This window comes from Ochotona princeps, chromosome 29 (genome assembly GCF_030435755.1).
Source record: "Ochotona princeps isolate mOchPri1 chromosome 29, mOchPri1.hap1, whole genome shotgun sequence".
Lineage (NCBI taxonomy): Eukaryota > Metazoa > Chordata > Mammalia > Lagomorpha > Ochotonidae > Ochotona > Ochotona princeps.
Genome location: NC_080860.1, coordinates 4430533 through 4454663, shown reverse-complemented (window position 1 = coordinate 4454663; position 24131 = coordinate 4430533). Strand labels below are relative to the sequence as shown.

General features: G+C 43.0%; 1 protein-coding gene across 1 annotated transcript in view; it reads right to left on the bottom strand.

The window, feature by feature from the left end:
- Nucleotides 1-23906, bottom strand: part of IFT81 (intraflagellar transport 81) — a 63333-nt gene extending 39427 nt beyond the window's left edge. Inside the window, exons 1-11 of the mRNA XM_058656461.1 lie at nt 23813-23906; nt 21403-21560; nt 20534-20637; nt 19830-20010; nt 17066-17155; nt 14973-15038; nt 14550-14660; nt 12010-12094; nt 8961-9124; nt 8354-8449; nt 5586-5732 (exon numbers count right to left, since the gene is read on the bottom strand). Of these exons, the coding sequence (XP_058512444.1) occupies nt 5586-5732; nt 8354-8449; nt 8961-9124; nt 12010-12094; nt 14550-14660; nt 14973-15038; nt 17066-17155; nt 19830-20010; nt 20534-20637; nt 21403-21546 (1188 nt within the window). The 5' untranslated portion in view covers nt 21547-21560; nt 23813-23906. The remainder of the gene's footprint in view (nt 1-5585; nt 5733-8353; nt 8450-8960; nt 9125-12009; nt 12095-14549; nt 14661-14972; nt 15039-17065; nt 17156-19829; nt 20011-20533; nt 20638-21402; nt 21561-23812) is intronic.
- Between the last annotated feature and the right edge of the window lie 225 nt (nt 23907-24131).

The following is a 24131-nucleotide window of genomic DNA, read 5'->3' as shown; positions in this document are numbered from 1 at the left end:
TGTTTATTTCAGGGAAACAAGATTTCAATTATTAAGCTATGAAACATATTTCTAGCTTGCATATTCTTTATTCAAGTGACTGAAAAAAAATATTACAAGCAAGAGGTGGGTAGATATTTGGCCGAGCAATTAAAACACCTGCACTCTGTCTCAGAATGCCCAACTCAAAACCCTTCTTCCGCTCCTGACTCGGGCTTCCTGCTAATGGAGACCGCAGGAGGCGGCTAGCTGTGACGGGGCTCAGTTAACGGAGCGCCTGCGCCCAGGTGGGAGACGCAGGATCAGCGCAGTTCCTGCCCCGGGCTGCGTGCTGCATGGAAGGAGTGAAGCAGATGAGAGCCTTCTCTGTCTCTCTTAGCCTCTCGAATTAAATATATATATATATATTTAAACCAAATTGCACATTTACTAGATGCCTCATGCTGTTCTAACACTTTTCAGGTACAAGAATTCGGGGTGGTCCCTACATGTACCATTCAAATTCCATAGTCAAGTACAAGGGGGCTAAGAAAGCTTCCCAAGGTTAGCCAGCTCTAAAGTAAAAAGGTCAGGGTTTGCACTCAAACAACCGAGTTCTGGAATCTCGGTTCCTCAGCCCTGCACCACCCTACCTCGTGCACACGTAACACACACTCCACAGCAGCTGAGCACTCCTGGCGGCCATACATCGTATGCTGACCAAGCCTTTCCGTTTCCCAGGGATTCCGACGTCTACTACTTCATGTGCTCTTCCTAAAAACAAGGAAGAACCACCACTCCCTTTTTATAGAAGGAGAAACTCTAAGTAATTTGCTCAGGGTCAACGGAAACCTGTGGGAGAGATCTGGACCTCAGGTTAGCCACATGACAGTTACATTAGCCCATATCTCCTCGAGCTTTATGCAACTATAAATCAAAGTCATATCTCCTGTGAGAATCAAGAGCTCTGTATAAAAGAAGCTCGGTAAATGCCAGCCCCGCCCTTCCACATTCTGTGGCTGCTAGCACGTTACTCCCCGCCATCCCCGCGCCGCTGTTTCTCAGTACCCGCTCAGCAGCTGTGTTAACAGATGGGGGGTGGCAAAAGACATGGATTTTTTTGGTGATTATCAGAAATCTCAGTGAAGTCCAGCTATATTATATAATTTTAAGTATAACAAATTTCCTCCCTTTCATCCATATGGTCTATCACATTATCAAAGTTGAAAATAAAATTGGTTTACCAAGATTTGTTCCTTGTAAAATTATGCTTAATGTTCCCCCAATACCTTCTGTTCTTTTAGGTAACTGCCAAATTATTTACTTGATTTGTTCTGCTTTCTGACCAGATATTGTTCAAAAATTAAGTTGACCTTATCGCTCGCAAAGTTCTCTTCCGAATAGCCTTCGGCTTGGCAGTCTATAAATGCAGGCTGGCACACGTAGCCCGAGGTCAACACTGGCTCTGCCTCCTGCCTCACTTTCTGCTAATACAAACCCGGGAAGGCAGAGGCAACAGCTCAACAAGTCATCCACCTGGCAGACCTGGGGCAATCCCTGTCTCCCCACTTTGGCAGAGTCCCAGCACTGAATATTTCAGGTATTTGGGAAGTAAACCAGTGGATGAGAGCTTGGTCTCTCTTTCTTCTCAATTAAAATTTTTAAAGTATGCTCTTTATTGGCATCAGATATTTCTGCAATTCACTATGAATTATTAAAAATAAAGGCTAGGGGGCCCGGCGGCGTGACCTAGTGGCTAAAGTCCTCGCCTTGAAAGCCCCGGGATCCCATATGGGCGCCGGTTCTAATCCCGGCAGCTCCACTTCCCATCCAGCTCCCTGCTTGTGGCCTGGGAAAGCGGTTGAGGACAGCCCAATGCATTGGGACACTGCACCTGCATGGGAGACCTGGAAGAGGTTCCTGGTTCCCGGCTTCGGATCGGCGCGCATCGGCCCGTTGTGGCTCACTTGGGGAGTGAATCACTGGATGGAAGATCTTCCTCTCTGTCTCTCCTCCTCTGTGTATATCTGGCTGTAATAAAATGAATAAATCTTTAAAAAAAAAAATAAAGGCTAGGGTGTCGGCACTGTGGTGCCACGGGTTAAGCTGCTGCTGGAAATACTGACACCTGAACATGGGTTGGCATCCCAGCTGCTCCACTTCCAATCCAGCTCCCCGTGAATGCACCTGAAAAGGCAGCTGAGGGTCCCAAATTCTTGGGTCCTTGTCACTCATGTGAGAGATCCAAAGAGAGTTCTTTGACCAACCAAGGCCATGTGATCCTTTGGGGAGCGAACCATCAGATGGAAGATCTTTCTCTCTCTCTTTGTAACTGCCTCCCTAGTAAATAAATCTTTTAAAAAAGAAAACATTGTCCTAGAAGAAAAATAAATAAAGGTCAAGTTCTGGCATTGTGCTACAGCCCATTAAGCCATGGCCTGCAACACTGGCTTCCTACATCAAGAGCACTGGATCAGGTTGTGCTTACACCACTTTCAATTCAGCTCTCTGCTAATGTGCCTGGGAAAGGAGCAGGTGATGGTGAATCGATTACTTGGGTCTCTGTCACCCACATGGGAGATCCAGATGGAATTCTGTGGTCCAGCCCTTGGCTTTTAACATCCACTTTATTATACTTTTTAAGATTTGTTTTTATTGGAAAGTCAGATATACAGAGAGGAAGGGAGACAGAGAGAAAGATCTTTGGTTCGATTCACTCCCCAAGCGTCCACAACAGCTGGAACTGAGCTGATGCAAAGCCAGGAGCTTCTTCTGGGTCTCCCACACGGGTGCAGAGTCCCAAGGCTTCGGGCCGTCCTCGACCGCTTTCCCAGCCCATAAGTGGGGGACCACCAGGATTAGAACCAGCATCCATATGGGACCCTGGTGTGTTCAAGGCGAGGATTTTATATATATATATATATATTTCATTTTGTGACACAATTTCATAGGCTCTGGGATTCCCCCAGCTCCTCTCCATGCCCTCCCCCCATGGTGGATTCCTCCACCTTGCTGCAGTATTACAGTTCAAACCCAGTCATGCTTCCTTCATTGCAAGCATGTACCATGCATAGAGTCCAACATCTTATTGTCCAGGTAAATTCAACAGTTTCTTGGGGAGACCATCTCTGGTCTGAAAGCAGAGCTGGCAGAATATCATCCCGTCCAATGAAAAGCCACAACATGACATTAACAACAATTTACAACATTATGGAGTTCATTGACATGGTATTGAGTGACCAATACTGCTACGCTATCGTGCTGGCCCCTTGAACATCCACTTTAAATGATATTTGGAAGCCAGTCCCACCATTTGGGGAGTTAACCAGCAGGCGGATGATTTCTCTCCTCAATCTCTCTCTCTCATTTTTTTTTTCAAGTAAAAAAATACAAATCTTAAAAAAGGTAATAACTCAGCACTGGGTGATTTCCCCACATTTGCACAGAAGGAACATCTAATCCGGAACTGTAAGCACGATTATGTCAAATGTGGCTGGAACAAGGAATGCTACTGTCAACTGGGCAGCGTGTTTTGAAGAAAGCATAAAATCACTAGGCAGTAGCATGGACTCCTGTAAAGCAAAACTGCTACAACAGTTCATCGTTTTCTTCAACCTAGACAGCTAGGGTGTCACAAAGCACATTTAAAATCCTCTCCTCTGTTTGAGCACCCAGAAGTGGATGTTAAAAGCCAAAGAATTTTTTTAATAGAGTGTTGCCTTCCTGTATCCTCTACTCCCCAAGGCGGCTAAAAGGCATCCTTGGAACTCAGTCAGAAAAAGCACCACCAAACAAACAACCTTGTATACAGGCAATGTTTTAGAATAAAATAAAACCTATCACTTCATTTATTAAAGACACGGTGAGCTAAGACAAGAAACCTGCCTTTATCCACTCACCTTTATCTGCACTAATTTTATGAAAAGGATATTTGGAATTGTATTGCCGGTGCTTAAGTTTAGCCATCTATAAACAATAATATTATTTTTTTTTACTAATCTTATTAGTCTGACAAAAGAATACATGAAACAAGAGCTTTTTAAGCAATGAGATCAAAATTTAAATTTAAAAGGGTGAGCATTTAAATGAGCATTAAGTTAGCATGACACTGGTTAAGCGATCAGTAACAAATCACTTGGGATCAACTAGTGATCCTGCCAACCCAATGAGGTGGTGGTGACGGCTCCAGCAGCTGGCTTCCTGCCATCCATGTGAGAGAACCAGGCAGAATTCCAGGCTCCCAACTTCAACCTGGCTCAGTCGCGGCTATTGCGGGCATCCGGAGGTATTAGCTCTCTGGGTCTCTGTCTGATTCTCCAAATAAAGAGAAATCTAAAACTTTAAAGGACAGTAGGCACCAGCATTACTAAGCGGCAGGTAAACTGCTGCCCGTGCTGCCAATATCCTACAGAAGCACAGGTTCGTGTCCTGACTGCTCTGCTTCTAACCAAGCTCCCTGGTCAAAGAAGCAGACGCAGGGATGTCTCTCGCTCAGGCCTGCAAAGACTCCCCACCTCCCGGCTCTCTCAGGAGGTGCTTTCCCATTCCGTCTGCCTTCTGCGTTCACCTGGGCACTTTGCAAATAAAAATTCTCTCTCTGCAACCGGTTCCAGCTTTTTATTTCTATATCAAGCTGAGGAGAGAACCCACGGAGCTTTTCTGGTAGCATAATTTCCCTGTGTGAAAAGACTTAGATTGGAGCCACAGCCAACTCAACCTAGAGAAGATTTCACCAGCTTTCTGCGTGTGGCCTGGGAAAGCAGTGGAGGATGACCCAAAGCCTTGGGACTCTGCACCCACATGGGAGACCCAGAAGAGGCTCCTGGCTCCTGGCTTCAAATCGGCTCAACTCTGGCTGCTGCAGCCACTTCCAGCAGACGGAAGATCCTTCTCTCCTTCTCTCTGTAATTCTGATTTTCTAATAAAAATTAATCTTTTAAAAAAAAAAGATCTCTCTCTCACACACACACACACATAGAAGATGATCTAAGCATTTGGGTTCCTGTCACTCTGTGGGAGACCCAGAAGCAGCTCCTGGGCCTGGAAAGGCCTACCTATGGCAGCCAGCTGGGGAGTGCCAGCAGATGAAGGTCTCTCTCTCTCTCTCTCTCTCCTTCTCCCCTCCCCCTGACTTTCAAATAAACAAATAAATCTTAAAACAAAAATAGAAAGAGTAATTTAAGACATAATTATAATTTTAAACTAGTAAGCGTCTGTGATAACATAATTTTGTGTCAGCCCTACAGACCAAACACATTATTGACAAAGTAAATTAGTGATGATGTTTGCATATCAAGAAAATGGAAATAAATGGAATATCTATCAACAAAAATGAATTATTTTATCTGCTAAGTTCTTACTAATTTTGCCTTTTAAAATGTAGTACTTTAAATAACGATATAAATTCTCTTAAGTGACACTTTAAAATATTATTTCATAAAGCATTATGACCTTTACTGTTTCATATTAAGAAAAACCTCATCTCTACAAAAGGACTATCATGACTTAAATATACACTTTATAAAATCAGATGAATTTTCCGTCAATACCCACACTAAGGAGGTTTAACTCACGGCTTCAAAAAAAACAAAACTGACTCCCGGTGTCCTCTAAGACATCTCACCCACCTCATCTCCTTTCAGGACGTCGGTGCCATCAAGCTCACGGGTCTGACCTGCTTTCACTGACGCCTCTCTCTCCAGGCTGGCCAACTTCTCCTTGGCCTCCTGAAGTTCCTCAGCTTTGGCTTCTTTTTTACGGGAAATGATGGAAGCCTGGTTGAACATGAAATGAGAAACACAATCAACTTTACAGTATCTTGGGAAATCACTTCTCAGACTTGACCGAACTGAATTTTCAGCATCAGCATGGCTTCCCCGACCAGCAGCCCTTGCCCTGTTACCCACCAACACCAACAAGATACAGTACTGGTATCTTAAACATCGGACTAAAAATCTTTTGAGAGACAAAAGAACAGGAAAAAAAAAACCAGGATATGGCAATAGAGAAATAAAAATGCACCAACAATACATTTTTCAAGTTTTCTCATGTAATACTCAAATGCTAATGAAAATGCATGCTAGATAAGTGAACAGAAAGTTAACACTAAGTCAACTTTGTGTTTTTCTGCATGCTAGCTCTCCTTTCCACTGGAAGGAAACAGAAATGCTTTATTTGCAAAACTAACAACACAGGTCCTAGTAAATTCAATATGCATAGTTTTATAATGAAAAGTTAAAATACCTTGTTATATTTGGAGCACTCTAATCAATAAAATTCAAGTTCAAAACCAAACTGACTCACCAACATTATGCAAATATTTACACAATCCAAAAGACTGCCTGTGGCCATGACTGTATCATTTTATATTAGCCAGCAATTCTTGGGGAATTTCCTTAACTGAACCATGACTGCAATGGTGTAAGAAAAACATTAGGCAAACTGTCCTCATAAGTGAAATAAGGCCAATTCGATAGGAGATGGGGAATTTGGCACAAACATTTTAAAAAATTCTATTGTCCTTCCTGGTTTAAAAAAAATGAAGACATGGGCCTGGCGCGGTAGTCTAGTGGCTAAAGCCCTTGCCTTGCATGCACCGGGGATCCCATATGGACATCAGTTCATATCCCAGCTGTTCCACTTCCTGTCCAGCTCCCTGCTTGTGGCCTGGAAAAGCAGTTGAGAATGGCCCACAGCCTTGGGATCCTGTACCCGGGTGGGAGACCCAGAAGAAGCTCCAAACTCCTGGCTTTGTATCTGCTCAACTCCAGCCACAGCAGTCACTCAGAGAGTGCACCAGTGGATGGAAGATCTTTCTCTCAGTCTCTCTATAAATATGCCTTCTCAATAAAAATAAATAAATCTTCAAAAAAAATGAAGATAGATGATGAAGGACTTTTTATTGAGTTCAGGCAGCATTTGAGTATTTAGTAAGATTATAGAATGTTCTTCACACTAAACTCCTCCTTTTCAAGTAAATCACAGCATTCAGCTGAATCTTCTGTCCAGAAATACATAAAAAGATATAGACTCTCACAATTCAATAGTTGTACATAAAATTATACGTGTTCTACCCACAACAAAGTAATCGACAGTCTCCTACATGGTTGGGAGACACTCTAGTGGCGGCGTGATGGACTTGGGAAAATTCACAAAAGACACACAGTGTGAACCTGGAGGGGAGAACAGAGGGGAAGGGAAGGAACTTGGCAGAGGGGGAAAGGAGAGCCCAAGGCCAACTAAATGGTATCGAAAAACAATAAAAAAAAATACAAGTGTTCTAGTACTAAAGTTTAGTATATTCTACACTTGCAAACTAACTTAAAGCCCTAAAACTATTCTGCTTTAAACTCATTAAAGATAAATATTCTGATTTAGATCTCCTAAGCGAAACTTTTCATTTGGACAACTAAATTCCACACTCACAGATCAGCACACTAATAGTTTTAGCGTCACAGTTGATAGACACTAAGAATACAAAACACAGTCAGGTGCACTGCGCTTTGAACTTGAACATGCCTCTTCAATTGCTATTCCACTAATTCTGTGTAATAAGTTGGAGATTAGCTGTAGCAGGAGAAAATTCATTCTTTTTTTTTTTTAAAGATTTATTTATTTTTATTGGAAAGTCAGACATACAGAGAGGAGGAGAGACAGAGAAGAAGATCTTCAGTCCATTGATTCACTCCCTAAGTAGCCGCAACGGCTAGAGCTGAGCCAATCCAAAGCCAGGAGCCTGGAGCTCCTCTGGGTCTCCCATGTGGGTGCAGGGTCTCAAGGCCTTGGACCGTCCTCTACTGCTTTCTTAGGTCACAAGCAGGGAGCTGGATGGGAAGTGGAGGAACCGGGAAATGAACCAGCACCCATATGGGATCCCGGCACGTGCAAGGCGAGGACTTCAACCACTACACTATCGTGCCGGGCCCAGAACATTTATTCCTAACCTGCTTCTCACTTCAGCCCTACAGGTAGCAGCTAGTAGCTTTCAAAAGGTATTGATCAGTGCCAGGCGGTGTGGCCTAGCAGCTAAAATCCTTGCCTTGAACGCCCCGGGATCCCATATGGGCGCCGGTTCTAATCCCGGGAGCTCCACTTCCCATCCAGCCCCCTGCTTGTGGCCTGGGAAAGCAGTCGAGGACGGCCCAATGCATTGGGATCCTGCACCTGCATGGGAGACCCGGAAGAGGTTCCTGGCTCCTGGCTTCTGATCGGTGCATCACCGGCCGTTGCACTCACTCGGGGAGTGAATCATCGGATGGAAGATCTTCCTCTCTGTCTCTCCTCCTCTCTGTATATCTGACTTTCCAATAAAAAAAAGATAAATCTTTTAAAAAAAAAAAGGTATTGATCAGTAAGCTTACAGGCCACAATACCTGGGTCAAAAGCGTGCCCTCACCTGCTGCCTGTAGAGGGACAGTCTGCCCTCGACTGGTTCATTACTCATCATTTTCTTCTCAATCAGCTGATTGATCTGTGTATTCACTTCATTTATCTGAAACAGCACGAAAATGAAAAATGTTAAAATTCTCCCTATAATGAACACAAAATACATGACATCTGGCCTAACCCAAGTTTGGATTTATGCTTTTTCACCTCCAGTGACTTGAGGCAATAGTTCCAGCATGTATGACTACTTTTAGAAACAACTTATGTTTGCACCATGCATATTTATGCAATTTGAACATGTCAATGTAATGTTCCCAATCTAAATTATTTAAAATGCTTTCTATGAAATATTTATGTATTGTTATCAAAGAGGTGGTTTTCCAATGCTGTGATTTTAGAGTCACCACATGGATGAAGTAAATCCAGAGAAACAGTCCCTGGGGGGCCCGATGGGAGTGCTGGCACGGGGGACATCCCAGCCTTCCCCGCTGCTACTCATCTGCATAGAGGCTTGCTCAGGGCCAGCAGTGAGACACGCCAGAGAGCAGCAAACAAGAGCCTTGTAGAACTACACATTAAATACAGTTGAAAACTAAAACATGATGACTGCCACTTACTTTAGATTCAAGTTCAAGAAGATCAGAATGGCCCATAGCTGGTTCTGAAACCACTTTTTGTAAAAAATGCAATTCCTTTTTCTTGTTCTCTAGTTCTTTAGGAAATTTTTCAGTTACCATATACGAATTAAAGTTTATTTCCTCCTCCAGCCTCTTCATTAAACCTTCAAAAACAAAATAAATGGATATTCAGCCAATAAGAACAGGTAGAAGGATACTGTGCACACTCTATAAAATATAAGACACGGACAGTAGGGCATATCTCTCAAAAGCATTTTCTATAACATACAGTACAATACAAAAAAAAATTGGCCTCTGAAGCAAGCTGATGTTCACTGAAGTGACAGTGAAGAAGTACAACTTGCCTTACAAGAAAATGTAGGGCCCAGCGCCACTTGAGGAGTGAGTCATCGGAGAGAAGATCTTCCTCTATTTCTCCTCCTCTCTCTATATATATATATCTGACTTTGCAATAAAAATAAATAAATCTTAAAAAGAAAAAATGTAAGCAATTATCAAACAAGTAGAGCTGGTGCGATGGTTCAACAGGCTAATTCTCTAACAGTTTGTATCCTGGGTGCTCTACTTCCCAACCAGTCCCCTGCCTGTGACCTGGCAAAGCAGCAGAGGATGACCCAAGGGACCCTGCAACCACGTGGGAGAGCTGGAAGGAATCCCCTGCCTTCAAATCAGCTCTGGTTCAGCCACTGTGGCTACTAGGGGAGTGAACCAGCAGATAGAAGATCTTTCTTCCTGTCTCTCCCCTCCATAAATCTGATCTGCATTTCCAACAAAAATAGATAAATCTTTAAAAAACAGATTCATTTTAAAAAGTTATAAAACAATAATACGATCTTCGCAAGTTACAACCTAATTCTTTCGTATCTCATAATATGCAAACAAAACAAATAAAAACAAAACATTTACAAGGCCAGACACTGATGGGTCATAGTTTGCTTTCTTTTCTTTCTTTTTAAAGATTTTTTATTGGAAAGTCAGATATACAGAGAGGAGGAGAGACAGAGGAATTCTGCTGATTCCAAACTCCCTAAACAGCCACAATGGCTGAAGCTAAGACAATCTGAAGCCAGGAGCGTGGAGCCAGAAGCCTCTTCTGGATCTCCCACGTGGGTGCAGGGTCCCAAGGCTTTGGGCCATCCTCGACTGCTTTCCCAGACCACAAGCAGGGAGCTGCATGGGAAGTGGGGCTGCTGGAATTAGAACCAGTGCCCATATGGGATCCGGCACAGGCAAGGAGAGGACTTAGCCGCTAGGCCACCGTGCCACGCCTCATAGTTTGCTTTCTAAGAACATAAACCAAATTACAAAACTTATATAAAATCTAGCCCTGATATACTCTTCACAAGTAGTTACTTAGTCCTCTTCTTTTGCAATACTTCTGATGAAATTTATTTTTCTATTCCAATTCTTAATCATTGATAATAATTTGTCAGCTTTAAACCAGCCAAAACATTACCAATGGTATAAGTTAAAATCTGAAAAAGGGAAATACATGATCTACTTAAATTGTTTTAGGTTTTCCATGCTTTAGTGTTTTTTTCTCTTTTTTAAAAAATATAATTAAAAAGCAAGAAAGTACGGTTAAGCTCAATAGCTTTCTTACTTTGGTAGATGCATAACTACACACACAATGTTCAGTGAATAAAGGTTTTGTTATAAATTCCCAGCCTAGAGAGCTTTATAAAGTTTATTTCAGATCTTTCCATGACACATTTACAAATTCTGGCTTGACTTTTTAAAACTCCGGGTTTCCGGTTTAAGTAATCTACGCATGTAGATTGCATAACAAATCTGGCCCAAGGTCAATAAAATTATTTTTAGTACTGTTGTGCTAACCATATAAAGCAGGTCAAAATTTATTAATGTCAAACTCACAAGCTTCCCACTCATTCCTTCAATTTCCCTCCTTTTTGCAGATTGGACAAAGCGCCACCCTACAATCGGGCCGTTACTCTGAAGTGGTTTCTGATGACATCCATATCTTCGCTCTTTGGGTTATTATCTCCAGGTGCCTGAACATGACTCATTTAACCAGAGATACACTGACTCATTGCCTCAACTTTGTTTTTTTTTTAAAGATTTATTTGAAAATCACAGTTTATTAGTGAGGGAGAAAGAAGCAGAGAGGCAGAGAGAGAGGGAGGAAAGGAGAGTGAGGGAAGGAAAAAGAGAAAGGGAGAGGAGAAGAGAGACTCTTGACGCTGGTTCACTCCCCAGATGGGTGTAGTAGTTAGGGCTGAGCCAGCTTGAAGCCATGAACCAGGAGCTTCATATGGGTCTCCCACTGGGGTGGCTGGAGGCCAAAGACTCTGGAATCTTGCCACTGCTTTCCCTAGGCCAGTAGCAGGGGGCTGGATTGGAAGTGCGGCGGCCTATACTCCTACAGGTACCGTATGGGAGGTCAGCATCACAGCCAATGGTTTACCCACTATGTCACAACGCCAGCTCCAAGACCGCACATGCTTATTATTTTTCTATTTTGAAAAGTTTCAAATTCTAGAAAATACAAGGTAACCTATAAAAAAGCAAAAAGCAGATGGGCAGTCACCCAGAAACAGATGGAAAGACACAATGGACCAGGAAAGAGACCCTGCAAACCCTTGGGGGTGACAATATGCTTGTTATCTTAAAAGGCTGATGATTTCAACAGTGTGGACCACTGTCAAAACTTACAAGTATATGTGTATATTTCACATATTTAAAGTGTACACTTGCCAGTCCAGTGCGATGGCTCAATGTATAAATTCTCATCTTGCAAGCACCGGGGTTCCATATGGGCGCAGGTTCATGTTCCAGCTGCTCTACTTTCCATCCAGCTCCCTGCTTGTGGGCTGGGAAAGCAGTGGAGGACTCAAAGCCTTGGGAACCCTCACCTGCGTGAGAGACCCAGAAGAATCCCCTGGCTTCAGTTCAGTTCAGCTCTAATCATTGTGGCCACTTGGGGGTGAACCAGGGGATGGGAGATCTTTCTTTGTCTCTCACTTTAATATTTTCTAATCCCCCACGTTACTCAATAATTTCTACTTACTTTCAGGCGTGGCATCTGCTGCAGCATGCCGCATGCTTTTCAGCTGATTCTGTACCCTTTGCAATCTCTGCACTGCATGGAACAGCTTTAAAAATAAAATCAGATTTCTTACTTTAGTTTATTGACACTACTCAAGCAGGCAAGCAATGGAAAACACGCGTAACTGTGATTATACATAAAAAAAAAAAGACAGCAAGTCAAATTACTATATTAAACCCAAAATATAACTGGTTCTCTCAACATTTTTTATTATAAATGCTTTAAAGCTCCAGAATTATTTTTAGATGATTGTTGGATTTGGAGATTAAGGGAAAATACTTGTGAAGAAAATATATGCACCAGGCTACAACAGGGTTTGTTCTTAATTCTCTTAGCATTCTCACCATGTCGTCTCTGGATCAGAAACCGACGCAGACCAGCCACTCAGGGCCCGGCCTCTGCAGCTGGCTGCGGCAGAGAAGCTGCCGGGGAGCCAAGGCGCACTCCGCAGAGCCAGGTATCCCTGCTGCCAACTCAGTGAGAAAGGAAGTGATCGGAAATACATTTTTAATGCAGATGTCTACTCAGATTTTACAACAGACCTTCAATAAATAAGAGTGATATTTCCTAGCCAAATCATTTTCCCTTAACCACCTTATTTAAAAATTTAAAAAAAGTTTTTTATGAGGCAAGCTGGAAGGATAAGACAGATTCACTCCCCGATGCTCACAACAGCACCCCGCCCCTTAACTCCTCGGCTGCAGGTCTCCTACGTCAGCAGCAAAACCCCATGACCCGAGTCCTCATGCTGCTTCCTGGAGTCAGCTTCAGAAGCTGGAATAGAAGCTGCAGGCTCCCTGCTCAAGGACACTAAGCTGACCACCAGCACACAAAGCACAGAGCGTGGGGCTGGCATTGTGGTGCAGCTCGTTAAGTCACCAGTTGCAAGCGACAGGAGCTGCTCCAATTCTAATCCAGCTTCCTGTTAATGTGCCTAGGATGCAGATGATGGCCCAAGACTCAGGTCGGTGTCATCTGGTTATGGGGGACCAGGATGCAGTTTCTGGTTCTTGGCTTCAGCCTGGCCCAAATCTGGTTGCTGTTGCCATTAGGGAAGTGAGCCAGCTGATAGACGATCTCTCTCTCTAGGTTGTCCTGCCTTTCAAATCACTACATAAATATATCTTTAAAACAACAACACATGGAGTGTGGGGGGCAAGTGGTAACTTACATCGTTGTAGAAGACAAAGCTTCGGCTGCTCTGCCTCTGACCCGGCTTCCTGCTCAGACCCCTGGGAAGCGGCAGCGGATCCTAGCACCTGAGCTCGCGCTACCCAGGTGGGACACCAGGATGGGGCTGTTGGCCACGGGCTGTGCCCGGCCCAGATTTAGCTATTCTAGCCATGTAGGGGGTGGATTAACCAATGGAAGGTCTCTCTCTGTTGTTTGGCTTTTCAAATAAATAAGTAAATCTTTATTTATAAGATTTATTTTTACTGAAAAGGCAGATATATAGAAAGAAGAAGAGACAGAAAGATCTGCTATCTGCTGCTTCACTCCCCAAGTGGCAACAACAGCTGGAGCTAAGCCAAGATACAGGAGCTTCTTCTGGGTCTCCCACGCAAATGTAGGGTCCCAAGGCTTTGGGACATCCTCTACTGCTTTCCCAGGCCACAAGCAGAGAGTTGGATGGGAAGTGGAGCTGCTGGGACATAAACCGGCACTCATGTCGGATCTCAGGCATGCAAGGTGAGGATTTAGCCACTAGCTTATTGCACTAGTACCAATAAATCTTTCTTTTAAAAAGAAAACAGGGGCCCGGGGTGATAGTGTAGTGGTTAAAGTCCTCGTCTTTCATGCCCGGGATCCCATATGGGTGCCGGTTCTAATCCCGGTGGCCCTGCTTCCCATCCAGCTCCCTTCCTGTGGCCTGGGAAAGCAGTTGAGGACAGCCCAAAGATTCGGGACCCTGCACCTGCATGGGAGACACAGAAGAAGCTCCTGGCTCCTGGCTTTGGACTGGCTCAGCTCTAGCTGTTGCAGCCACTTGGATAGTGAACCATCAGATGGAAGATCTTCCTCTCTGTCTCTCCTCCTCTCTGTATATCTGACTTTCCAATAAAATAAATAAATCTTAAAAAAAAAAAGAAAACAACATGAAGTGTGAATTATTTTGAGCCTTTTCATTATTTGCTTATTTTACTGAAGTGTAGCAGGGAACTGTGATCAAAAAGGAACTAAAAGGATGTGCTTACACAGCCCCAGAATCTAAATAAGCACATTATTCACAGATTCCAAAAGTCTTATTAGCACTTAATCCTACCATCTAACATTAAGATGACTCTTTCAGAACGCTGGACAATGGGAAGCAAGCATAGGCCAAAAAGATGATAAATACAGAGTTTAGACCCAAAAGGTGGTATTGTTAATGTCACAGAATACTCTTCATCAGATTAACAAAGGAGTATGTCAGCTCTACAGCTCTTCATTGATTCCCTTCTCATTTGCCTCATGAGGAACTGTTTCTTTCATCCCGAGGATAGAAATTTCTACATGGATACCTGGTTCTTTTGTTCCAGTTTCTGTTGTGCAAGAAATTCTTCTCTCTCTTTCTCAACTCGAAGTTGCCTTGCTATTTTAAGCATCCGTTGATGATTCTGAACTGTCTCCACCTACAGTAAAGGGGATAAGCAGTGCATGTTACTGTCAGGTTTGAGAAAGGAATGAACACAACACGTGATTCAGATCTCCACTTCTCACTTCATTTTGGTAAACAGCGCTTCCTGGAGATGACAGCGAAGCTCCAGGCACCAGGCCCTTACACGTTTGGGCTGCTGCCTAGGGAGATTCCCTTCCCATCCGTTTTATTTGAGTCCATCTTCAGACGCACGCCCGTGCCTGGCTTAGCCCTTATTTGCATTCCGAAGTCTTTGCACATCCTTGGGACTTGGAGCCAGTCTCACAGTGCTAATTCTTGCCCTTACCCTTTTCTTCAAACGTTCGACTCTTTTAATGAGCTGATCCTTTTCTTCCTCCATCGCGCTGATATCCTGCAAAGCAGGAAAGAGAACACTGTGAGAAAATGTACGCTTGGTCTGTAGGATTCAGGCAGGTTCTTAGATAATTATGCTGCTAGCGCTTCATCCTTTAGAATCAAAGCATTAAGAAACAGAGATCTCCCTTCCAATAAAGGGCATTTCTATTTTTTCCCAAGGATCTTTATGCAGGATAATTTTTTTGGCAGTTGGCATTCATCTAGAGAGGCAACTAAAACAGGTTCTAAGGCAGCAAGGTAAAGCTGCCAACGAGCACATCTGTGCTCTGATTCCAAATATGGGCACATGATTTTTCAAAGACCTTCTAGAAGGGAACGTGTGCAGGTCTAAATACATGAACAGCAGCTGCTGACATCCCATCTGCTGTTAGATACCCAACCACACAGCCTGCCAACTTTTCATCAAGTTAATTTTAAGGTTAAGGGAGAGGCGGTGAACCTGGTGTTTCAAGACATGAATTTGCCAATTAACCAACTCCTTCCCTGATAATAATGACTTCAGAAACAAACTATCTTCATTTTAACTGATTTCTTAATATTCTGTAATGAAGACAAAAATATTTCTTAAACCTACCAACTCAAATAGCCTAACTATTCTAGTAACACTAAACATAAAAACAGAAATGATATTCAGTAGTGAGAGAACTTGGGAAAGTGGGCACTGTCACTATTGACGGTGTTGTATTGAAACAGAAACCCAGATGTCTTCATATGCACAGGTTCTTGTCAAATTGCTTTACTCATGGGACATCCTGGAGGAGCCCCAGCAGGACATCCACCACTCTTTTTCTAGAACATTTCTATGAGATTTCTACAGAATCTTTCAGTACTTACTTATGGGTCTTTCTAGACCACTAGATCTGAGTTCCTCCTACATTGCTCATATTCAACAAACTCCTACTGAGCATCTTGCCATGTACCAGGCACTCTGATAGACAACTGGGAATTTAGTGGCGAATAAATTGGACAAGCCATGGTTACTGCTGTCAATGGCTTAAAGGTATTTAGAAAGACAGTAATTATAAGTCCCATGAGGGTTACAAAGCAAAACAAAAAAACCAGAGGAATTAATCTACCAGAAAATTAGGAAAAATTTCTCTGATGACATAATTTATTTCTCTCTCTTTAGATATTTATAGAAAGCAACTTATAAAGTTACTGAGTAAGGAGATAAAGAGGGCATTGATAAGTCAGGAATTCAAAATCCAAGCAAGCTAGTATCACAGCAAGTCTCCTAAGAATTTAAATGCCTAGCGAGAATGTAAAAAAAATGTTATGTGGAGTACTGAATAGCATGCATTAAAAGCCCTAAAAATTATTACACAATCTTACTTCTAGAAATTTATTCTGAGGAACCAATCATAGATATTTAAAAACAGATATGTTGAACATAATCATAACATTATCACAGAAAGCGAAAACAGAAAAAGAAAAGGTTAACCGAAAGGTTAACCTCACGTAATCGAATATAACTTGGTCATTAACCATTAAACTGCAGAAAGTGAATAATGGGAATACATTGACAATGTCATGTTTTCAAAAGCAAGATACTAATACTAGTAATTATGTATGGCGTAGTAGGATCCGAAATATAAATATAAATATAAATATAAATATAAATATAAATATAAATATATATAAATATAAATATAAATATAAGTATAAATATAAATATAAATATAAATATAAATATCCAGCACAGCAACAATCAGGTAACTTTTTCTTTGTTCTCGTCTGTATTTTCCACACACACACAAACCAGATAAAGATTCGGAATACTAATTTTCTACAGTCCACACCAGTGGTCCAGCTAACACACAGAGCTCAGTACACATTGTCTCTAGCCTCACTCCTCAGGAGAGCTCTACCAGAGGTGGGACAAAAGAAGCCCTGCAATCCGCTGTTGCTAGTCTCTCATGGTGAGTGAGACTCAGTGAAATTAACTAAGAACTCAAATGCTAAATCCAGCATCATTCCCATCCAGAAACATCACATTCCAAACATGCATTGGTTTTCTTTTACCCTTCTTATCTCTGCAGTAGAAAATCCAGACGTCTTGAGCTGCTCACATTCTTTGTGCAAAGTTTTAAAGGCTTCCATTAACTCTTCATACTGGAAGAATAAGTTAACAAGCTATAAAGCAATGACTGAGTCTGGGAGGCTTTTGCTCATTACATTAGGTTATCTGTCAACGTACAATGATTAGTTCAGTCACTGCAAGAACAATATTCAACATTCATCCTCAAAACGTGCCTGGAACAAAAAATTAGATCTGTACAGTCTGGCCACTAGCCTTCTCCAGGTCCATTTCTAGCTATTTTCCCGTCTCACACTCTACGCTTAGCTAGACTGATCTTTCAGTATTGCAAACAGTCCAAGCACCCACTGCCCGTGTTTCCTGTGAGAACATTGTATGGCCCCTCTCAGCCCTAAACCAGCTACCTCCTGTCCATCCTACAGGTCTCAGCGCAGATCTTACTGTTCTCAGAGCAGTCTGATTCTTCCCAATCAGAGCAGGTAGGATATGGAATTATAATTGACTAGTCATTTGACTGTCTCTGTCCATTAGATAGCACAAGGGAGGAGAGCAAGACTCATGAGACAGACCGTGCATCCCTGGGACCCCTCACAGTACATAAGGTACACAGATGATCAGCAAGACAGTTAAATGAATGGAAAAATCACAATAGTTTCTTCATTTTTTTCTGTTTTGGTAGAAAAGAGAAAAAATTACTTTTGACTGCTTACATCCTAAACACCTACAAATTACAGTCTAAAGAAAAGTAACATCCATTTTTAAAATTTTTCTTTTAATTTGAAAGACAGAAAGGAAGATCTTCCACCCACTGGTTTGATCCCTAGGTCACCAACAACCAAATCTGAGCCAGGTGGAAACCAGGGGCCTGGTCCTCCAAGCTTGGTGGCAGAGGCACAGCCACTTTAGCCACCCTCTACTGCCTTCCTAGCAGGGAGCTGGAAACAGAGTTGCCGGGACTTGAACTAACACTCCACTGGGGGCTGGCACTGCCAAAAGCAGTGGCTGAACTCACTGCACCAAGATACCGCCCACTTGGTATGCATTTCTTAAATGAAGATCTCTGCTAAATGACCAGCTAAATGTGTAAGTTATATACATACAAAAACAACATGCTTCAAGACAAACATTTCTTTAGGACCATTTTGTCATCAACTAGCCAAACACAGTAAAATAAATATTAATAAAATTCCAATAGAGGATGTAGTTTTCACAAAATGTATTGATGGAGGAGATATCCCTCCTTTACAGGATTTGCTACATTCTGTAAAACCTTCAAAGGCAGGGACCTGGTGGAGTCATTCTTTTTCTCCTTGGCATCTACCATGGCATACTAATTTGCACATATAATATATAATCCAAAGAGATCAATATTGACTTTTTATGAATGAACGTCATATCTACCCAAAGTAAGAAAATACATAGAAAACAAAAACACTTATTTGGTTGCTTTGATTCAATTCAAATATTGAACAACTGACACACAGAAGCAATTACATAAAATCCTGGGGGTAAACTCAGACGGGTAAGACACGACTCATGGGCCCGGCGGCGTGGCCTAGCGGCTCAAGTCCTCGCCTTGAACACCCCGGGGATCCCATATGGGCGCCGGTTCTAATCCTGGCAGCTCCACTTCCCATCCAGCTCCCTGCTTGTGGCCTGGGAAAGCAGTCGAAGACGGCCCAAGGCTTTGGGACCCTGTACCCACATGGGAGACCCGGATGAAGTTCCTGGTTCCCAGCTTCTGATTGGCGCAGCACCAACCGTTGCGGCTCACTTGGGGAGTGAATCATTGGGCAGAAGATCTTCCTCTCTGTCTCTCCTTCTCTCTGTACATCTGACTTTGTAATAAAAATAAATATTTAAAAAAAAAAAAAAGACATGACTCTTGTCTCCACAGACCTGACACTCTATTGGGAAAATCAGTTCGGCCAGCCGCTTGCAGCAGGCATATTTCCTTGCACAAATGTGTCTGTTCAGCTGCAATGGAGCTAAAGAGAAGCAACTGTTTGTTTTTTTAACCAAACTTCTCTGAAACCTACGCCTGTTTTCTCTTGCACAGTCTCTGAGCAGCAATGTGACCTGGGGCTCCAGGATCCAGAGTCAGACCAGCTAGTCCTCAGTAGTAAGCGCTCTAAGATACTGGGCCTCTGAGACTTCACAACTACCAGCCCTCTGTTCCCCTTGGGCCTGGCGGGTCTCTGTTCGCTGCCCTACAGGGGCGTGCATGCTCCAGTTTGTCGGGATAATTCTAAATTTATCTCATTAGCCCTAGTGTAATGATTCCAGTGGCCCATTTCTTTGTATTTGGATGACAATTTGAATATTTACGTTACCAACAAGCCAAATGTTAGGCAGTCTCAAGACCTGGATCCTATCTAGCTAAATTTCTAAGTATAAATTACCCTAAAACTTTGAGTTCAGTTTTTTTTTTTTCTACCCATATTCTTCCTTTCACTAAAGCAGAATTCTTGTGCAAAAGTCATTCTAACATTGTGTAGAATTAGTGATTCTGTTTTACCTTCCGGTGCTACCTGGAACATCAGAGAGCAAAGAGAACACAATTAGATGATGTGCACCTTGAAACCCAGAACAGAAAATTCAAAAACACCACGTGTGTGTTGTATACCTGTGTGTGTGCTGTATACCTTTGCGCTGTGTATCATGTGTGTGGGTACTGGTATGTGTGTAGTGTACCTGTGTGTGCTGTATACCATGTGTGTGCTGTATACCCATGTGTGTGCTGTATACCTGTTTATTGGTGTCAGCCACAATTTCATCCTGAAGAAACTCGCTTGGCACCTCGAGTCTGATTAAAAAACGTGCTAAATACGCTCTTTTCTTTAGTTCATTAGTCCTCTGCAGAAGCCAGTGGAGCACTGGGTAAATCACAGGTTTACCTCCAATCACCAGGCCCTGACGGAAGGTACTCCTGGAAAAGCAAGGGACACGCAACGTATGCACACGCTTACACACACTCATCAGCACATCTTCAAAACAAACAGTGTTTGTTCCAAATCTGATTTACAATGTCCTGATTCTCTTCCTCGAATGAATTTAAAAGAATAAATCCAAGGCTATCCTACCGTCCATCTGTACATTAATTAGAAAAGGAGGACAATTAGGCCTTCAAATTGAAGAACCCAAGGAAGCCATGTTGAAAACATCAATTGGAATCAGCCTCAATACTTCACTAATGGGGCAGTGTTTAAGTTGTCTTTACTTAACATAACATGAATCATAATATGCGGGTAAATTTGCCTGTTTTTGTTGTTGCTGCTAAGTCAAAGATGTAACCCTTAACACTGTCACATGATAGCATATTAGAACGCTGAAGATTATTTTGAAAATCAGTTCTCATTATGATTAATTAGGAAGACCAGTACTGCCTAAAAAGGCCAAATGTTCACAGACAGGTTTGGTTTTCACAAAGCAAGATACGATCAGATTCTCACATGTCTGTAGTATTTCCTGGAGGTTTATATTTAAGGATACCAAGAAGGCTCAACATCCGTTTGGCTGTTTGCTCCGGCATCTCCTCTCTGATATCAACAACTTGCTAAAAAACAAAGAAATATGAAAATATGTTATTGTGTATCTAACAAAGAACAATATTTGAACTCCCTGAGAAAACTGTTTTGCTGGCACATAAAAGGTACAACATTCTCTTCATTAAACAAATCAAGTAGGGAGGCTCCTGGATTCCAAGTGAGGAGGTGCTTGTGGCTAAATCCTTGCCTTGCGTGTGCCAGGATCCCATATGGGCTGCTCCACTTCCCATCCAGCTCCCTGCTTGGGGTCTGACAAAGCAGTGGAGGATGGTCCAACACCGTGGGACCCTGTACCTGCCTGGGAGACCTGGAAGAAACTCCTGGTTTCTGATTGGCTCAGCTCTGGCATTGCACAGCGGACAGAGCTTTTTCTGTCTCCTTTTCTCTGTAAATCTGCCGTTCCAATAAAAATAAATAAATCTTTAAAGAAAAGATTTAAATTAAAAATGTTAAGCTTTAAAAAAAGTCTCCAGTGGAAAAAGACCGGTAAGAGACACGAACTGGCTTGAACTAACTTGTAATACAATCAAAGCCTTTGTGAGAGAATTTTTATTCCAGGATGAACTCTATTTATGTCGGGAAGTAGGGAAATAATGTCTAAATAAGCTCAAGCAGATCATTTTATCTTTGACCTAGTAGAGAAACCTTCTAGACCATTATCATGACTTTATAGTAATGAAAAATAAGGCTCAGAGAGGTTAATTATTTGCCCTGCTCACAGCTATTTGGGGCAAAAATAGCCACCCTTTTCATCACAAAGAGGAAACGCTTACCCTCGGGTCAATCTCAGCCAGAACGTCATTGAGAACTTGTAGTAGCTGCATTGGCTCCAGGGAATCAAATGTGATTAAATTATAGTTCTTCCGAAAAGGCTCCTTATTGAGATTGTCCACAATGAATTTGATCTGATCACTCATGGTTAGGTCTTAAACTATAGGGGGAAAAAAAAAAAAGAATTTCTTAGTACTGCTAACAAAATTTCCAGGAAAAATGAGAAGTAGGTATGAAAAGAGTAATTCTACACGGCATCCCAACAGTCTATTTTGTTATAAGGAATCAAGAGTTTGAAGCCATTTGCTGCTAAGATTTAACATCAGGCATTTTTATACAGGCATCGCATTAGACAGCAATCGTTTGAATGACATGGACAAATGGATAACTCCTACCTATACTAACATCTCTCTCACACAGGTATACAACTCCTACCCAGGACTTAAATATTGTTTAAGCTATAAACATGCTTCCAACTAAAAAAGAAAATAGTCCACACTTAAAATGTCGGGAGATTTTTACATTAGATCTGGCAACTGGGCCTATGTCTGTGCTTTGCTGCAACCAAGCAAAACGAGGATGCCACACTTTGGCCTGGGGCACTCATGGGTTTTATTCTGGTGCCCACCATGTGCTCTTCACCCACCCACTTCTGGGATGGACTTGTTGCCACCCCTGAGGAATCCCAGCCTTGGTTTCCTTCTGCCATGTCCTGGCCTCCATCTGTCCCCTTTCCAAATCACACACAAAGCCCAAACTCCTTGATGGGGAGGTCACCACGTAGCCCTCCTTCATCGCTCCCAACCGTTACCTTTCCCCTTTCAGCCGCAGCCCCCTGGTCCCGTCACAGTTCCATCCTTCTCCACTTCTCTCCCCTCAGTGCCATGTTCTTGGCCTAGAATGGCTGGTTCCCTTCCTCCCCACCTCCAGGGATGCCCTTTCCTCTCTGAGACTTTGTCAACATAGGTAGGTTTGTCCAGGAAACATCTTTCAAGGTTCCCCCTGCCCTCCAAGCTGACCACACTTGGTCAGCGCTTCTCTCTCTCTGGGGTGACTAGTTCTTGATTACATGTTTTCTGTCCTCTGCTGAGCTAGACACTCCACCAGCAGTTTTTGAACCGTTGATTTTTGAACACCCCTATCCATACCTCAGTGATTTCTGGCACTAGAATGGACAGATTTGTACATAGGGTTAAAGTCAGAAAAAGCATAAACCTGAATCTTAAAGGCAATCAACTTGGCGGGGAAACAAAGCTTTAAAAAAAAAAAAATCTGATGTCTTCATTGCTGAGACACCTTTATCAAAGTGAACTGTTCTAATGTTGGTAATTTAAAAAATGAGCTGCTAAAAAAAAAAAAAAGGAAAAAATCACTTCAGTGCTCCCTAGTAGCAAAAAAGAAAAAAAAGTCACAAAATAGATGCTATTTTATTCATGACCTAAAGGAGGCAGAAAGTTGTTCTAATACTAGTTTTTCAAACTGAGTGGTTGTATCTGGATATTTAGAGGAAAAAAAATTAAAATATAAGTCTATTATCTTTACTCCATTATGATAACAAAATTACAAGTAAATACTGTTTATAAAATCAGTTAGAGATGATACACAAAATAACCAGTGTGCTTTATGAATACAAGGTTTCGTCTATGAAGCCAAAGTCTTACATAAGTTAAAAAAAAACTCACACTGCAGGTACAATTTTCCCTGTCCAAAGTACTTTAAACTCATACACTTTAAGCTTCATACACATATATATTTCATTTTAAATAATACATCAATTCTCTGTAGGTCTTTTTTTTTCTCCTCATTCAAAAAAACACAAAACCGACCTAAAAATCTGGATAAATGAACAAGTTCCCAGTTAGGAAAAGAATCTCATTGGCTTTTAGCACCCTTGTCGCCCAGCAGCGTTCCAGTGGTCACCCGCGCAGGGCCGTGCTCGGTGCCCAGCGGGCTCTGTGCTCTAAAATTAGCAAAAGCAATTATCGCCCCGCTCGCAGGGCTCGGTGGCCACGCACAGGCACACGCACTCACCCTCAGAGGCGCCCGAGGGGGTGCGGGGAACAGTCAAAACCAGGACAAGCTTTTTATCTGGCACAGTTCATTGCCCCGCTGCCGCGCAGGCGGGCCCCTGGCCTCCTGGAGTCCCCCCAGACCGTGTCCCCCGACCTCCCAGTTCCGAGAGTGGACAGGAGGCGCCACCCCCGCCCGAGCAGGACCCTCGCGGGGGTGGGGGTTGGCCTGAGCTCCCCACACGGGCAACGGCCTGGATCACCACAAGGCCCCTCACAGGGGCTCGATACCAGGCTTCGACCCCTCCGCTGAAGGCCGCTGCCCTGGGATGGGGAGGAGGTGGGGATTTTTTCCTATTTTGGGGAATGGGGAAGCTCCCGACCGCGAGTTAGCCGAGGTTACCTCAAATTCTCCTCACGAAACCACTTCCCCACCCTCCCCAGGAGGCACCCGGGTTCTCGCGGGTTCCTAGAGACGAACTCCTTGGTAACGGTTGCTAGGCGAGACGTCACTTCCGGCAGGGCCGGGTGCACCTGGACCGGTGCCGCGGGCGGCTTTGGAAGGACTGACGAGGGAGGAGTCCACGTGCAAAGGCGCTGCCCGTGAGCTGTGGCCCTGCTGGAGAGTCCAGAGCCTAAGGGCTGAGGGTCCCTACTTGTACGCAAAATACGCTCTAGCCGACCTTTAAAGTTAGGTTTCTGACACAAATCTCTCCAAATCG